This window comes from Uranotaenia lowii, chromosome 3 (assembly GCF_029784155.1).
Source record: "Uranotaenia lowii strain MFRU-FL chromosome 3, ASM2978415v1, whole genome shotgun sequence".
NCBI lineage: Eukaryota > Metazoa > Arthropoda > Insecta > Diptera > Culicidae > Uranotaenia > Uranotaenia lowii.
The window spans coordinates 331,730,774-331,750,140 of record NC_073693.1 but is presented as its reverse complement, the minus strand read 5'-3'; the positions used below and the strand labels follow the sequence as shown (position 1 = coordinate 331,750,140).

The 19,367-nt window shown below is 30.4% G+C and overlaps 1 protein-coding gene across 9 annotated transcripts in view; it reads left to right on the top strand.

Annotated features, from left to right (window-relative positions):
- LOC129751042 (uncharacterized) overlaps positions 1–19,367 on the top strand; it is a 525,666-nt gene that overhangs the window by 16,945 nt on the left and 489,354 nt on the right. For all 9 annotated transcript variants that reach the window (XM_055746303.1, XM_055746299.1, XM_055746304.1 and 6 more), the window contains exons 3-4: positions 13,935–14,117; positions 14,195–14,375. In XM_055746303.1, coding sequence (XP_055602278.1) covers positions 13,935–14,117; positions 14,195–14,375 — 364 coding nt within the window. The remainder of the gene's footprint in view (positions 1–13,934; positions 14,118–14,194; positions 14,376–19,367) is intronic.

Genomic DNA, 19,367 nt, shown 5'->3' with positions numbered 1-19,367 from the left:
AATCGGAATTTGTTGTTTTGACAATTTAAACATTTGTTAGCGATTTTGTTGCTGGAAAATTAAGGTTTAATAATTAAAAATCATTGAAAAATTTAAAAGCGATTTTGGAAACAGGAAATTATTATAGATTTTAAAATAACGTGAAAAAAAACAAAATATTGTGATACAATATCAGAAAATTTGAAAAATATCTTAATTACGGTCGTTGATTAAAAATCGAGAATTTTTGAAATTTCCAGATTTCTTTGAAATTGGAAATGAGATAGTTGAAAGACTTTAAATGATGGTTGAAAAACGAAAAATTTAAAACGATATTGACAATTGAATGTTATGATGGATTTATTGATTGATAATGAGGAATATTTTGGATTTTTTTTAAAGATGTTTGAAAATAAACAGTTACGGCAACCAAAAACTATGAAATTTTATGAAATTAAAAAAAAATAACAGCAGAACAAAACGATTCGAAAAACTTTATTTCTTGACGTATGAAAAACTGATATTTAAGCAATTAAAAGCAAATGAAATTTTTTTTATAGATGGTTGAAAGAAATTTTTTTAAACGATAATGGAAATCGACAGTCTTTTTTATGAGTTCAAAAAAACCTGAGAATTGAAAAATCGAAAGCTTTGGCAATTGTTAGCGTTAGCGATTTTGATTCTAGATAATGAAACATTTTGCTTCAATATTTAAAAATCATTGAGATTTTTTTTGAAGCGATATTGGAAAGAGCAAACTGTTAAGGATTTGATATTGATGTAAAAAAACGAAACATTTTTGATAAAATATCAGAAAATTTTATAAATATTTTAATTATGTTTGTTAATTGTTAATCGAGCATTAATGAAATTAAATTAATTTTTGGTTATCCAAAATTGGGGATTAGGAAGTTGGAAGATTTTGAACTATATTTATAAGATGGTTGAAAATTAAAAATTTTGGAACGTATTTGGACAATTTTGGAATTATTCAAAGAATATCGATAATAAATAATTACGACAATCAAAAGTTTAAAAAAAAAAACAAATTTTAGTGGAATTCGAATAAAAAAAATTTTCGTTAATGAAAAAAATTGCATGTTTTGGTAATTATGACACTTGTTAATGACTTTGTTTCCTAGATTGACAATGGAAAATTAGTAAAAAAAATATTTCAAAATTGGTGAAAAATATACGATGTTGGAAATCTTTATGGAATTTTTTAATTTGATTAAAAAAATTGAAATGTTTGATACAACTTAAAAAAAAGTTCATTTAATTTTGATAACTTGGAAAATTTTTACAATTGCATTAAGGAATAGTTGTCTAAAATTGGTGATGAGAGCACTTTTAAAATTTATTAAATATTTTTATGTTGGTAGAAAATGAAAATTTTAAAACGATATTGACAACTTGGAACAACGATAAAAAACAAAATCGTAAATTTGAATGTTACTAAAGTTTTAGAATAATTTGAAAAATGCTTTAAAATAGACGATTATGACAACTGGAAGTTGTTTTGAATTTTCTTTGAATTTATGAAAAAAATGAAATTTTCTTGGAGTAAAAAAAAAATTATTATGTTTATGAAAAATCGAGGGTTTTCGTGATATGTGTTGGTAAATTCATTTCTAGATTTTTAATGGAAAAATCTAGAATAATATTTCATAAATTATGGTAAGATTTATTGTTTTACCCAATTGATTTAAGAAAATCCTGGAAATTTTATAATACGGCGAATAATATTAATTCAAAGATCGAGCCGAGAAAAACTACTTGAATTGGATGTTGGAAAGTCATAACATGAAAAATTTAAAATGCGCCCATTTCTGTTTTCGGCAAAATTTCTGATTTTTTGGCTATATTTCTACATATTTCATTGAAAATGCTAGAAACTGATAACTTTCATACGACAATGCTGAAGTTTTATAAAAATCTATTTCTTTTATTATTTTATAGAATAAAACAAAAGTTAGGGTTGGCATTCATCCATAAAAAAAAACCTTGTCAAATCTGTTTTGAGATCTTTAATTGTCTCTAAAGGTGTTAATTAGAGCTTATATTCCAAGTTTTAATGACAAAAATCATATATTTATTTTATTTAACCTGTTATTTTACAAACATGATGGGGGCATAAGAAACACTCTCTTATTTCTCTTTCCAATCATTATGAAACCATCATTAAAGCTTAAATTTGTTTTACTTCTAAGATTCATTTGAATAAGGAACAAAAACCACCCAACTTTTTGTTTTGAGCTTCTTTACATATCATTTTTAAAAGTCAAAAAATTACATCAAAAAGTATCAAAGCCTTGTATGAATTTTTTGATTTTTTTGAGTTGGTAAATTCATAAAATTCTTTTTTGCCTTATGTTCAAAGCGTATGACCCTCAAAATGCCTTGATTAGATATATTGTCTTGTCAGCCATTTTGTCAAACGGCCGTAGGCGCATTTAACTTCGATAGGCCAATTTAGGAAACCTTCCCTCTACTCACTGATATATTTTTTTATGCTATAGTCCAAATAAAATAAGTTTAAAATTCGTAGACCCCCAATAGCTTCTGTGAGATTTATAAAAACGAACACAAACATTTTTAATTCAATATAAACAATAATCACATTTCGGTTTCAAAAATACCCGTATCCTAATCAGTGATAACTTTACAAAATGATTGTCACGTCCTTCGTATGAATCTGTCCACAAGCACACGTCATTAAGATCTTTTTTCAATCCGGTCAAACTGGCGAAGCTTCCTGCCGGTCGTAAATTTTTGTACACCCGAACGAACAATTAGGTCAACATAATTCACGGCACGCATGATACCGGCTTCGGATCATGTTTGAGGGCTGCCGAATTCCCCAGAAAGCTCGCAAATTGAGCGCAGAGACAATCCGAAAACACACTCGAACAAGAACCGTAAGCGCCACCCGAAAAAGTACCCCCGCTAATTGAATTTCAACCGGCGACGATGACCGCGCTAAATAGCCACTATTCATGGCAGCAAACTAACCAAAAGGGCTCGCTGCTGCAGCTTGTTCGGCCAGGGTGCAGGTGTTTACCCGAAATCATTATGTCAAGCACGGACAGGACCGGCCAAAAGATGGCAGCAGCAGCAGGAACAACGATAAAAAACGAAGAAGGAACGAAAAACAAAACCGGCAATCCCGGTCTTGTTGGTGTCGTGAATCGAAATTCCTACGACGACCCGGCTGTTGAACTTCTCCATAACAGAATCAAGAGAAGAAAAAAAAACAGTTTAATAGCAGAATAATGGATAGCTGCTGCTGGAAAAGATTGGGTGAACGGGTTGTGGAGGAAAGAAAAAAAATAAACCGGCGAGGAAAATGTTCGGTAAAGAAGGAGAAGTTTATCGGAAACTGTCAAACCCATCACACCGGGGTGATTCCATTTATAGATCCAAAGCACTTGATTGGGACTTCCGTTCCTGTCCGGTTCTAAATTGCTTTCCATTCATTCTTCAAGTGAAGTCAGGATATGTCATGCGGTTTCCTCCGGGATGATGGAAGGTAGAGAATGAAAGCAAAACGGAGTGTTTCCTTAACAGCTAATGAGGAGAAAGATTTTTTTAATTGAAAATTAGTCATCTGTAAAAAGCAGTGATCGACAACATTTCTGAATGCATTTGGTTAATACACGCTAATAACTGGGTTCTATGCTAGAATGTTATTTCTGCAGATTACAATTCGGTATCGATTTTTGAAAACGGCGAATGCGCCAACTGTAAACAAATCCAGATTATCATTTAAATGTGTTACTGTCTATTTTACATCCGAAAATATGACCTCTTTTTTACTTTTCTCATTTTAGTATAGTAAAATTTATTTTTTTTAAAATGGCGAATGCATTTTCTATGAGTGTTCAGTTAGGGTTGGGCCTTTCGCCTTATGATCCCAGGGGCCAAACGTATTTTATTTACTGCCATACGAAAATTCCCGCACCTTTGGCATCACTCCGGCTATAAGATTCTGCACAATCTGAGAATCAACCGTTTTTTGCATGTAAACCCATACTTTCTCCAGTTCCTCGACTGTCTTTACTACCTTAGGTCGTTTAAGAAGGTGCTGCTTAATAATCGACCAGTACTTCTCGATGGGACGGAGCTCCGGAGTGTTGGGAGGGTTGAACATTTTCGGTACGAAATTGACCTTATTGTCCGAATACTACTTCAGCGCGTCCTTGGAGTAGTAACATGAGGACATCCGGCCCGAAGATTGTTGGGACGTTGTGGATCTTCAGGACAGGAAGCTGCCGCTTCTGGAGGCACTCTTTCATGTACATCTGTCCGCGAATTGGGACATCTTCTGAGTGCAGACCGACTCCGGAACGCTGAACTTATCCTTGGTCGTGAAAAACAGGTTGCCGGAGATCTGTTTGAAGTCGGCCTTCACATATGTTTCGTCGTCCATGATGCAGCATTCAACTTTCGTCAGCATGTTGAGGTAGAACTTCCCGGCACGGGTTTTGGCGGACTTGTTCTGCTTCTCGTCGCGATTAGGGGCCTTTTGTACCTAGAACGTTCAAAGCCCAGCCTAAGTTTTAGCCTACTGGACAAAACTTTGGCATAGGTGCAGCTACTTAGCCACATCCCGAACGGAGGCGTTCGGATTTCGGTTGAAGGCCCCAACTACGCGGTTGTGATTTTTGGTGTTGTGCGGAATACTTTTTCCTTAACTTCTGGGCTTCCGATCGGTGGTCAAGTGTTCCTCGAACCGCTTAATCACTCGCGACACCGTGTAATTCGCGATTCCCAACGTTTTAGCGATGGAACGATGCGAGAGATCCTTGTTCTCGTGATGAATGCGCAGGATTTTACCACGCACGAGCTGTTCTTTCGACTTCATTTCCGCGAGTTTTGATCACAGGACTTTAAAACTTGTAGGATGTAAACAATGCACTATGACAAAATCCACCCAAATTTTCATTGAACTCTACCCAACGGTTAAAAAGTTAGAGCAATTTCATAGTGTGGCAATTGGACTGGACACTAGTGGGCACCCTTTACAAGTGAGTTGGTGATGGTAATAAGCAGAAAATTGTGCTAAAATGTTTATTGAATTTACTTGGATGTGTTTTCAAATTGGATGATATTCAACAGTTGCACTCCATTTCCCCGAATATGTTTGCCATGAATGAAAAACCGCCTAGGCAAGGTTGCCGAAAAATCTGTGGTTTTGCAAAAAAATTCTAATTTTCTGTGATTTTACCCAGATATTCTGTGATGGTTTTCTGTGATGGGAACAGCATGAACTTTTTTGAAAAGTCATGAAGAATTGAGTGTTTTTTTACATTTCATTTGAAAAAAAAAAAATCAATAGGCATTACAAATCTTAGCATATTTTTCCAAAGTTAGAAATCCAAAATAATTTTGTTGACATAACATTCATAATTCTGGAAATTCGTTACAAAATTTTAAAAATCTGTGAAATCTGTAAATATTTCCAAAATTCTGTGTTCTGTGACACAGATTCTGTGATGAAAATTTGCTCAAAATTTTGTGAACTTATAGATTTTTCTGTGATTTCGGCAACCTTGATCCTAGCTCTGCCTGAAAGCTAGGAGTGATCCCTTAGCCTCGTCCGTCACGGAAGGACAACTTGTCTTTCAAGTTTGAACGCAGCGTTATAAGTCGGCTACCAAAAAGATTTTTAAAAGACACCACACTGGTTAGCAAAAAACAAATAAAGTACCCAAACCTTGAACAAAATAAAATATTGATTCTAAAATAAATTTAGTTGAAAACATTGAAACAAGTGTTTCATGTTAAAAAATCATTTTGAAAAATTTAATTTCAAATTTGAAAAGTAATAAGTTAGGTTAAATGCAGGAAAATAAAAAAGTCACTAGAGAAAAAAATCTGGAGAAAAAAATCTAGGGAATTGTCCATTCTGGGAAAAATAATCTGGTAAATGGTGATCCCTGGGGATTTTTTTCTGGGATGGTGCATTTTGTGGGGGGATGGGAGGGGGGGGGACAGGAGAAAGGAGTAGAGTAGCGGATTTATAAATAATAAGAGTGTATTCGAAAAAAAAATGAAACACGTTATTTTGTGAATAACTTTTGAACGCATGGATGGAAATTGATGAAATTTTCAAGCGAAGTTGTCTGGTAATGTAGAATTCACATACGAAAATTTTTGTGATGTTCTGTCAAGTTGTTTTTGAGATAGCCTTCGATGTAGAATTTTTTTCGACTTTAATTTCTGGGCAACACGTGTGCCATCTATAATGCATACTATGAACCACTTTTTTTCAAATCAAGTCTATTTTTGATTACGTTTGCTGATTCCTGAAGCTGAAGCTTTCTAAATAACTTCTAATTTTTTTCGAAGTTATAACAAGTTTAGCCGATTGTCCTCCTTCGGTACAAAAACGGCATATTTTTATCCATTCACCAAGTCATTCATTATGAAAGGCCGAGTAATTTGCAGTTTCCACCAATCGTTAGCCTTCTCAAGTACTAGACATTTATTTTTCAATTTTTTATCCTTGTTTGTCTCCGGGAAATACGGACGAGAAAACATGCCAGGTGACCGCTAAAAGTTCGTTTTGCTGTCCATTACGAAATTTTTCATAACATCTACCCACGACCACCGTATTTTGTTTATTCAACTAAGGAAATGCAGCACTTCGGCATGAGAATATAAACATAAGCTCCGTCTAAAGGCGGGATTTGGAAACAACGAAAACAATCTGAAAAATATGCACAATATTAACTTTTGATTGAAATATCTTAGTTATTTGTGGAACAATTTTAACACAAATTATATAAAATAAAGCTATGAGTAAGTTAGCCTCAATATGTATCGAAATTTAGAAAAAAATGGTTGGAGTGTGTGAAAACTTCAACTGAAAAGTATTGAAAGTTGAGTTCCTTAGCTCCTGTGCTTATACAATGTTTGGAAAAATTCCTAATTTTTTTCTCATTTAGAGCAAGTTTACTTGTGTTGGGAAATAGCGGTAGAAACATTGACACTTGTAGCACATTTTGAAAATTTTACCATGCAAAGATGTTTTCAAGATCTTTGGGCGTTGTTTTTTTTACAGCACTGTAGCCGTATGTGATAAAAATATTGCTATTTTTGCATCACATCATGCGAAAATGCAACAAGTGTTGTAGAAAAACTTGAAGGCTACAGATCTTGAAAATGTTTTTGCATGGCAAATTTTTCAAAATGTGCTAAAAGTTTAAAAATTTCTACCACTTTTTCCCAACATCAGTGAACTTGCTCATAGAAAGCATTTTTTAGAACAAAAGTTTTTTATAATCACTCTATTAATATGTGTTGGGCGCCTACTTGGTTGAATAATTCTACTAAATCAAAGCAATCGAATGATTCCCTTTAATTCAACCGAGATTGTAAATATATAGCGTGGTTGAATAAGAGGATATCTTTCGATTGCATTGATTTAGTGTTTATTATCATAAAACTAAAAAAAATGAAAAAATGGGTTCTATAGAATTAAACCATTTCATCAGCAAAAAGTTTATAGATACTCTCCCTGTCCGAAGTGCTATGAATGGTGTCAAAGTTTGTTCAAGCGCGTCAGTCGGTTAACCACAAAAGTGTGTTCAGATTTTCAATCTTCTGGTTGTCCGATCAGCGACAGAACCAGTTTTCAATCGATAGGTTTAACTTATTTTATTTTGATTTTTGTGTTCGGGATCAAGTAGAAATTTCTGCATCCATTTTATTAGATAAAAATGAATGAATTTAAACCATTCATTTCAATCTTCGTTAAAGTGTAAAGTAGGTTAAAACTTTATTTCACCTACAAAAAGTAGTGAAAATTTTCTCTTTAATGTACATTTTCCAAGCTGAACCATAAACTTAATGTCCCAGGAGAAAAATGAAATACAACGGTCCAAGATGTCTGGCACAGAGATGCCCCCATACGTATGTTTGTTCGATTGTGTGTTTGCATGCGTGTACGTGTGATTGCGATAATAAAACATAACTGTTCAACTGCGGGAAAAAATGGTTGAAAGAACGAGTTCCCTTTCACTGTTGTTGATTCAGCCGTTGTGTGTGGTGTGGGCTCTCAACCCAACTCCCCCATGACACTACTTCCATGACCTGTTGCAAAATTATGAGAAAAAGAAAAAAAACGAAAAAGGTGAGTACTACCAGTTGTGATATTGCAGAATAACCTGCTTCGACGCGTAAGGCTGCTGGTTGTGGTCCATGTTGTGACCCATTTTTTTAACCGACTTTATCTACAGGTGAAAGAGAGAACTTTTAGCCGAAGAATCGACAGCAAGAAAAAAAGTTCAGCAACACCAGACAACAAATCACCTGAACCCGGTAACAATACGGGAAAGTGCTTTTTTCCACTTTGTTTGGCGAAGGGAAAAAAAACAAGAAAAAAGTGCGGGTGCAATCAAAGCTGCAGGCAATTTATCTTTCTCGTCACCTGTCAGCCACGAAGGAGTTTGCCCGGAATATTGCCAATTGGCTGCGCTCTGATGGCCTAGATTCCAACTGTGACTATTTCCGCATTGTCGAGCTTACACAAACCGGATGACGAACAATAAATTTTTAATATTTATTTGCATGAGCTCCAGTTATGAGTTCGGGAGGATGAATTACGGAAAAATTGAATTTCTACCCTTTTAAAAATTCATTTCTGAAATCTTTAACAGATGAACAAAGAAACATACTAAAACACAAACTCATTTTAAATTAATTTATTTTAATCTCTTCAATCAACCCTTCAGAGTTTCCCTTGATGATCGTGTTCTGAGACATTCCACAAATTGAAGAAAATTTAATCCAAAAATTTAACTATCGCCGAACGACATTTTAAGATTTTTCAACAATACAGATTCGGATTTTTGAAGAGACTGGAAAACGTTGTTACAAATCCTTGGTAAATTAAAATATTAAAAATCCAAAAATTATCAAAACTCAGTACCCTTTTCTTCAGCAGTCAAAATTTAATATTCACGACCTTCGAGAAAGTTAATAATTTATTGCAAAGCTTAAATAAAAAATATCCTCGATGTATTTTTTAGTGTATCAAAAAATTCGTTCATGAATTCCCAAATAAAAACACTTGGCTTTAAAAAAAATAACAAAACTGTTAAAAAAAACCGTAGGGCATATTTGGATTTAGCTTCTCATATAAATGATAATAAGCTCTTTAGTTCTTGGGTGATATGAAGGAGAAAATAGCTATAACTTCGGTAACTTTTACTTTTTCAGAACTTTACAATGGAAAAATTTGTAAGCAATCACTTAAATAACTAGATATAAAAAAGCGATATTTAGTTTTACAACTACTTCGGAATAAAAATATTCATGCTGATCGAATAATTTTACTCATTAAACTACATGAAAATGGCAAAAGAAATTGCTAGTGCTTTATTCATATCAGCTTAGCATCACTGAAAAAATTACTTTTCTAGTTGAATTACCCAGCAAACACAAATAAAGATTTCAAAATGTATACGGTTTATAATTTCTATATTAACTGAATGATTGAAAAACTGTGTAAAAGTTGTCTTCAGGACAATTGAAGATTATCACAGCACTAGGTAAACAAAACTCTGCTGTTTTCTCATTTTAATTCTAATATGTGCTGTAAGCCTACTTGGTTGAAAAATTCTACTGAATCAATTTCGATAGCATCATATCATACTATTTTTTTTCAGCGAGCGTTTTCGATTCATAACAATAGAAAACGCACACTGAAGAAGATATATCGGTATCTGAACTTTACTTCTACCGTGGTTGAATTGAAGGGAATCTTTCAATTGCTTTGATTCAGCACATTTAAAATTTTACTGAGCATGTTTGTCTCCTTTTGAAATTCCAAAACTACCACCTAGAAATTTAAAATTCTTGAAAACGTCGCAGATCATTGTCTTTCAAATCTGTTTGGTTCCGCTTCCATAAAAGAACATACTTAGTACTCGTTTTTTGTACAATAATAACAAGTGGTGTAAATGAATTTGTAAAGCAAAACTTATCGTGTCATTTAAACAGTGTATTAGGTAAAAGTGATTATATATTATATTTCGAACGAATTGAAGGATAAATTGACTCAAAATCAATCAATATGCCAACAAAAAACACTTTGAATTTTTTTTCATGGAATCACAACAAAAATTTTCATTTTTAAGTTTTTCCATTTTAAAAATATAATTTAAAGTTCATCAGCGAAAAGCTTAATATTAAAAAAGACATACACCGTCTTAGCCGATTTCGGCTTTACAGACTGAATAAATGACGTGGACGACTTAAGATTTACATTTAACACCCAGTACCGAGATGGGAATCGAACCCATGTCATCAGTGGACCAGCGGTTACCGTCATACCACGCTAACCACTCGACCACTGAGACTTACGTTTCCTTAAACAAGAATAGAACAATATCAATACGATTTCACGTTTAAAAGCAAAACGTTCTGTAAGGCAATTGCAAAATTCTTTTTGGAAATTTCTCCAGAACTTTCGTTATCTTAAGTCTAATTTAAAGGCTTTGAAGAAATTAAAAAAAAACTTTTGTGTTTTAATTGGCAAAACTAGTGATAACAATTTTTTTAAGTTTTTAGGAAGGGATTTCAAACAGTATCCATCTAGAAAATATTTTTTAAGAAACTTTATCTTTTATTTTTCATATGTAGATTATATGACTGATAATGGTAAATTTTGAATCATTAGATTTGTTATTAGATAGAATCTTCTCTTTTACTCATGGAGCTTTAAAATATTTATGTAAAAAAAAAGCTTGCTGTATTTTTGACTGAGATAATAGATAAAATAAAAATTCTAGTTTTTTTTTTTAACCTAGTTATGATTAATTCAATGCAACTTTTTCAAAGGAACAAAATTGATTGAAATTTTTTGCAATTTAATTTGTTGTAAATTCAAAAGAGAGTTTTTAGTCCCCTTTAAACCTGAGTTGCTACTTTGTGGGATAACCAATTGTTTTTGGTTTAATAAAAGGAGTCAAAAAGCTTGAAGTTTGTTCGGAGTTTTAAGACATTTTGTTCTAGAAGAACATTTAAAAATAATTTCTCACCAATAACTCTGATTCATATCGGCCGATTTCTATTAACAAAAGTATTTCTTAAAACTAGGTTTAAAGAATATTCCATCTGAAGACTGCATTTCGATTAAACGTATCTATCACAAAAAAGTTATTTAATTTTAAAAATGAGCTTTTGAAGGGTCAAATTACAAAAAGTACATTGAATTAAATAAAGAGACCCTTCAGATGATGTCATTTTTTAAGCCTGATATTTTTATTTTTTATCATAACTTCAATTGTGGTCTTGGAATGAAATATTTTTCATAGCTTGAACTGAGAGGAATTTAAAGTTATTGCTGAAAAACTAATTTTTCATCTTTCTCCCGAACAATATGTCTCTAAATTCTATACAAATTTCTGACTCGTGATTCAATCTGGCCCAAACTTCGTTAGGATCTTGTACTAGACCTAGGATTAATTTTAACCTACAACGCATAGGAACTCACAAGTTTTATTTTTTCCTATGCAAATTTGTTTAAGAATCAGTCATAAACTGTTATAACAACGAAATCCTTCACATGTTTGCGAAAGTTTACCATTGATCACAACAACTTGTGAAAATCAAAGATTTATTTTTTTTTTGTTTCGATTATAGTCGTTTTACCATCTTTATGGCATTCGCGACTTTATCAACGTTACAGTTGGCGGATCGTTACTGAAAAACTATCCGGTACAACTGTGTTCGATGTTTACTCTTGGGCTCGAACTCGCGGACATCAAAGATTTATGATAATTTATGTATTATGCAAGATTTTACGAGTATGCATTTAAAAAGTTAACGAAAATTTACAAAAGTGAACAAAAAAAATTCACATAGTCATTTATTATTTGCTTTTTATTTGCTTATTTTATTAAAAATCAGTTCGCTTGCAATAAAGTTACATAAAAAACTTCGATTGAATTAAAGCAATCGAAAGATTATTTTTAATTCAACCCCGGTATAAGAAAAGTTTAGATACCGGTATTTTGATAGCAACTCACTATCTTGAAGATCGTTAGGGCTAGATGGGTAATTATGAACAAAACTATTCAGTTTTTTATACTATCAGCTTTAACAAGTATGTCTTCAATATATGAATTCTGGAAAGTACCGTAATCCGGTGTAATATTGATCACTTTTTTCAATATTTTTCGATTATATTTTCTGTTAAGGAAAATGAGGCATGTTTCGTAATTTTAAAACCAGTACTGGACTCCAATGAACGTAAAACATGGTTGCAGAAATTTTTTTGACTACATTAAATTTTATTTAAAATCGATTTCGTCGCTGTTCAGGAATTGATGTTTTGGGGTTACATTGATCAGTCTTCATTTTGACGATTTTATTAAGTTTTCTTGATCATAAAGAATACAAAACACCTTCAAAATGGTTTACAAATTCTAATTTATCAATTTTATCTTGCTTTTTAACGTTTTCTTTTAAAAACAGTTATAGTCGAAAAAACAATGATGCTGCATACATCTAGGGGCAAAAATTTAATAATTGCTTAATAGTTTTAGCTTCAAAATACAAATGAAGCTTTACTTTCACACATTCCCCTAGGCTCTCCCACTATTTTAATTTTAATTTTAAAGTTAATCATTTGATAGGATTTCTATCCATTTGACACATTAAAGCTTACTCTTAGAAAATGTCATTACTTTTTAAACATAAAAAATTTACCATAAAATGACTATTAAAAATAGCACTATAACTGCACATATACGAAGAATAAAAGTTGTTCTTTCCCATTTAACCACCCGTTTGCTTCTAAATACTTTTTTGTATCATCAGGAGAGCTGTTTGTTTGCGAGCCTCGGAAAAAATAGATATTTTAAGATTTTCAAATTACTTTTTTACTAACAGAAAACAATTTCAAATACAAACCAGATTTTGTCTATTTGATACTCAGTTAATTGGCTTTCAAACTTAGAAAACAGTTTTCAAAAATTCAAACTATAGACTAAGTTATTGATGATAATGTGGAAAAATTTATTGATAGTCAAAATTTAATTGTACCTGTTTTATGGAACTTTTGGTTGCTTGGATATAGAATGATTTTAATATTCAAGTGAGAATATTTAAAAAATCAATAAAAATCCTTCAAAATGAATAGTTAAAATTGATTATCTTGATTTTTCAGTCGAGAAGTTCCGTAAAAGGAGTCCTAGAGATTCAGATTGTATTTATTTATGTGAAAAGTTTAGTCAATCAAGTTAGTTTAGCAAACGTTTGGTGAACGTTGATTTTTCTGTTTTCGCTTGTTAATAGTGTAATTTACTTACGGTCTTGATCAAAATTCGGGTTGCTGATAGAATCCAAATTATTTGAACGAAAGATTCACGTCATAAATTAACTTATATTTTTTAAAGCTGGATTGTACCATTATTGAATGATGTATAATGAATATGACCTCTTCGTTCAAATAATATCTGTGAGTGGCCACTTGAAAATCGACCTACTCAAATAAAAAAAAAAGTTGTTGACCCGGAGAAAGGCTTCCTCGCTTTTCCCCCATTTCTTTGTCCAGCACTTTCACCAAGTGCATCGTGCGCTGTTATCATATCCATAAGCTTTTTATTTCATATGATGTTTTCATTATTCTCATGTCGATAATCTGCGGATTGTACAGCTTAAAATGATAAGTAATGACTGTTTTCCCGTTAATTAAGCGACTTATTGAGTGTTGGTTGATAATAATGTGGGTTAAGCAATCTTTTTATATTCCTACTGGAAAGAAGCAAACGAAAATGATAATACATTTTCCTGCGAATCCTTTTTCGATTTTTTTCCGATTTACATTTTTACTTAACATGTTCCCTGATATACATTTATTTTAATCCTTTTCTTGATTATTTTTAATATTTCCAGTCTCTATTTGAAATATACTGATTTTGTCTTCTTTTCGTTACTTTCAGGTCAGCGCATCACCACGATCCAGCTGGACGGAGTTCAGTACTTTGTAAGCCGGATGAATCCCTACTCACCAGAGCTGAACTACTTCCTGGCCTATCAGTACTGCCGATCCCTAGGCCTGCAGCTGGCCTCGTTCGAAACCAAGGAGAAGGTTGAATCGATGACCCAGTACCTGCAGAATGCCGGTAAGCTAAATTTAACTTACAAATGAAGTTTTTATGTTCTCATTGAGATATTCTATTATTTTTCTTTCAATCGCCAGGATACAGCAAGTACAACTTCTGGACCTCCGGCAATCGGCTCGGTACCGGAATGTTCCTGTGGATGAGCACCGGACTGCCGTTCAACGCGACCTTCGACTACTTTGAGAAATCTTCCGACTCCACCCTGGACCCGCTGGATCACAACAGCAACACCTCACCTCAACGCACTGCCCGGGACAGGTTAGTTGCAAATTTAGATTGAAAACGTTTTACGAAATTTTTCATAAACGATAAAAAATTTCTAAAAATGGATAAGTTTCACTACAGATCTTCTGTGCAAGAATTTAATTACAGGCTCTAAGTAAACTAAACGCCAAAAATGACAAAAACCTACAAAAGTTTACGAAACTGACAAAAATGAAAATAATGATCAAAAAATCACAAAAATGACAAAAAGGACAAAAATGACAAAAATGACAAAAATGACAAAAATGACAAAAATGACAAAAATGACAAAAATGACAAAAATGACAAAAATGACAAAAATGACAAAAATGACAAAAATGACAAAAATGACAAAAATGACAAAAATGACAAAAATGACAAAAATTACAAAAAATACAAAAATTACAAAAATTACAAAAATTACAAAAAATACAAAAATTACAAAAATTACAAAAATTACAAAAATTACAAAAATTACAAAAATTACAAAAATTACAAAAATTACAAAAATTACAAAAATTACAAAAATTACAAAAATTACAAAAATTACAAAAATGACAAAAATTACAAAAATTACAAAAATTACAAAAATTACAAAAATTACAAAAATTACAAAAATTACAAAAATTACAAAAATTACAAAAATTACAAAAATTACAAAAATTACAAAAATTACAAAAATTACAAAAATTACAAAAATTACAAAAATTACAAAAATTACAAAAATTACAAAAATTACAAAAATTACAAAAATTACAAAAATTACAAAAATTACAAAAATTACAAAAATTACAAAAATTACAAAAATTACAAAAATTACAAAAATTACAAAAATTACAAAAATTACAAAAATTACAAAAATTACAAAAATTACAAAAATTACAAAAATTACAAAAATTACAAAAATTACAAAAATTACAAAAATTACAAAAATTACAAAAATTACAAAAATTACAAAAAATACAAAAATTACAAAAATTACAAAAATTACAAAAATTACAAAAATTACAAAAATTACAAAAATTACAAAAATTACAAAAACTACAAAAATTACAAAAATTACAAAAATTACAAAAATGACAAAAATGACAAAAATTACAAAAATTACAAAAATGACAAAAATGACAAAAATGACAAAAATGACAAAAATGACAAAAATGACAAAAATGACAAAAATGACAAAAATGACAAAAATGACAAAAATGACAAAAATGACAAAAATGACAAAAATGACAAAAATGACAAAAATGACAAAAATGACAAAAATGACAAAAATGACAAAAATGACAAAAATGACAAAAATGACAAAAATGACAAAAATGACAAAAATGACAAAAATGACAAAAATGACAAAAATGACAAAAATGACAAAAATGACAAAAATGACAAAAATGACAAAAATGACAAAAATGACAAAAATGACAAAAATGACAAAAATGACAAAAATGACAAAAATGACAAAAATGACAAAAATGACAAAAATGACAAAAATGACAAAAATGACAAAAATGACAAAAATGACAAAAATGACAAAAATGACAAAAATGACAAAAATGACAAAAATGACAAAAATGACAAAAATGACAAAAATGACAAAAATGACAAAAATGACAAAAATGACAAAAATGACAAAAATGACAAAAATGACAAAAATGACAAAAATGACAAAAATGACAAAAATGACAAAAATGACAAAAATGACAAAAATGACAAAAATGACAAAAATGACAAAAATGACAAAATTGACAAAAATGACAAAAATGACAAAAATGACAAAAATGACAAAAATGACAAAAATGACAAAAATGGCAAAAATGAAAAAAATGACAAAAATGACAAAAATGACAAAAATGACAAAAATGACAAAAATGACAAAAATGACAAAAATGACAAAAATGACAAAAATGACAAAAATGACAAAAATGACAAAAATGACAAAAATGACAAAAAATGACAAAAATGACAAAAATGACAAAAATGACAAAAATGACAAAAATGACAAAAATGACAAACATGACAAAAATGACAAAAATGACAAAAATGACAAAAATGACAAAAATGACAAAAATGACAAAAATGACAAAAATGACAATAATGACACTAAAAATGACACAAAAATAACACAACAATGACACAAAAATTACACAAAAATGACACAAAAATGACACAAAAATGACACAAAAATGACACAAAAATGACACAAAAATGACACAAAAATGACACAAAATTGACACAAAATTGACACAAAACTGACACAAAACTGACACAAAAATGACACAAAAATGACACAAAATTGACACAAAAATGACACAATACTGACACAAAACTGACAAAAAAATTTTAAAATTTACACCAAAATGACACAAAAGAGAGACAAAAAGGAAACAAAAATAACACAAAAATTTAATTAAATGGACATAAAAGAGACACAAAAAAGGCTGAAAAATGACTTAAAAATGACATAAAAAGAACACAAAATGAACAAAAAAAAAAGACGCAAAATTGAAACAAAATTGACGCAATAATAACTTAAAAATAACACAAAAAATATTAAAAATTTACACCAAAATGACACAAAAATGACAGAAAAAATCAAACAAAAATGACACAAAAACGACACATAAATATTGTTTGATTGACATAAAATAGACACAAAATGACACAAAAGTGACTTAAAAATGAAATAAAAAAGACACTAAATGAACACAAAATAGACACAAAATTGGCACTATAATGGCACAAAAATTATTAAAAATTTACACCAAAATGACAGAAAAGTGAGACAAAAATGAAACAAAAATAACACAAAAATTATAAAAAAATGACATAAAAACGACACATAGATGACACAAAAGTGACATGCAAATAAAACAAAAATAACACAAAAAGGGCACAAAAATTACAGATAAATGACAAAACTATCAAAAATGGCATAAATGGTATTGAGGCGAGATGAGATTTAGAAAACGATAAGATTTAAGAAAACTAGACTTCAATAACAACGAAAAGGGAAAAAAACTTAACAAGAATAAGATAAGACCAAATTGAAATAAGTTAAAATAAAACAAAAATGAAACAAAACTTTTTCAATATAAGACATATTTTAAGAAAAATAAAGCAAAATATACAGTATTAAACAAAAAGGAAACGAAAAATCGACAAAAAACTTGACAAAAAATGTGACAAAAAATGTGACAAAAAATGAGACCAAAATTAATAAAAAATTGAACAAAAATATGCATGGCAAAAATGAAGTTTAAAACAGACCTTTCGAGACCTAAATAAGACAAAAATGAGACTTAAACGAGACAAACGTGAGACAAAAATGAAACCATAATAAAAACAAAGGTAAAATCAGACAAATCGTAAAAAACGCAAAATAAGACAATAATTAAACAAAACATAGACAAAACTGTAACAAAGATTGAGATAGAAATGCGATAAAAATATTACAATGATGAGACGAAAGTTTACCAGAAATGAGCTTAAAATTTAATGCTAATGCACAGGACAAACATGAGCAAAAATAAAATATCAAAAATGAGACAAAAATGAGACGAAATCGAGTCACCTTAAAAAGTTATTTTAATGACACATTCAATTCCATTAAAATATTACAATTAACAAAGCATAAATATGATCAAATGTTTTTATAAACACATGCTTTAAAAATTGGTAAAAAATTAATCAAAAATTTTACAAAAAAAAAACATTTGCAAAAACGACACCGAATGACTCACAAAATGGCCTCAAAAATACCCAAAAAATTACATTCAAAAATTTCACGAAAAAAATTATATGATACCATAATGTCATAAAATGTTGCTTACCATAATTCTAAAAATTGCAAAAGATTCTCACCAAACGACACTAAAACTAATGCCAACATGATTTCAAAAATGACATGTAAAATTACATTTAAATAATAATTTAACGTTTTATTTTTGGCTATTTTTCGGTCTAGGATTTAAAGCAAACAACTTTCTTTTTGAAATGCCCGACGTTTCGACCATTTTTGGTGGTCTTCTTCAAGGGTATTGTTTGCCGGTTGTTATTGTCAGATTTCGTTTTTTTTTCCAACGTTCAGGTGTCCAGTCTTCGATGCTCTTTTTTTAAATCTGGATTATAAAACAATTTCTCATCCGACTCTCATAATAGAGTCCATATCTCAAAACGACAGTTACAGTGCGCCATCGCAAATCGGATGAGAAATTGTTTTATAATCCCGATTTAAAAAAGAGCAGCGAATGCTAGACACCTGAACGTTTGAAAAAAACGAAATCTGACAATTACAACAGTTAGAAAATACCCTTGAGGAAGACCATAAAAAATGGTCGATACGTCGGGCATTTAAAAACGAAATTTGTTTGCTTGAAATCCAAGAATGAGAAATAGCCGAAAATTAAACATTAAACATAAAAAACGGTTGATAACATAAACTTAAAAAATTACATGTCATAAACATAAAAAACGATCGAACTGGATGCAAATAATACTCAAAAATGGCATGAAAAATTTCAAAAAAATGGCATTAAGATGATATCAAAATAACAATATATTTAATGACATAAAAGGACTTCAAATTTGGCTCATTCAAAAAACAAAAATGTGACAAAAAATAACAAAGGTAGATTACATGAATATTTGATGAAAAAAAAATGCAAGAATTGCATACAAATGTTTTTAAAAAAACAACTGAAACAGAAAAAGAACATAAATTACACAAAAACTACACATTAAATGAGTTAAAAATTAAACACAAACAGAAACTTCAAGTGAGGCAACATTATATTGTTCAGAAATGTCACAAAAACGAAACCAAGAACACCAACATAACATTGACGTAGACAAAACCACATCCTACCAAATGCTAAGTAAAATAATAAAGGGGGACAAAAATATTAAAAAAAAAACATAACGTGAATATATTTCAATACAATACAAAAAGGTTGAAACTGATACAAAAATGTGACACAAATAGCAATGAAACATCTATATTGTCAATAT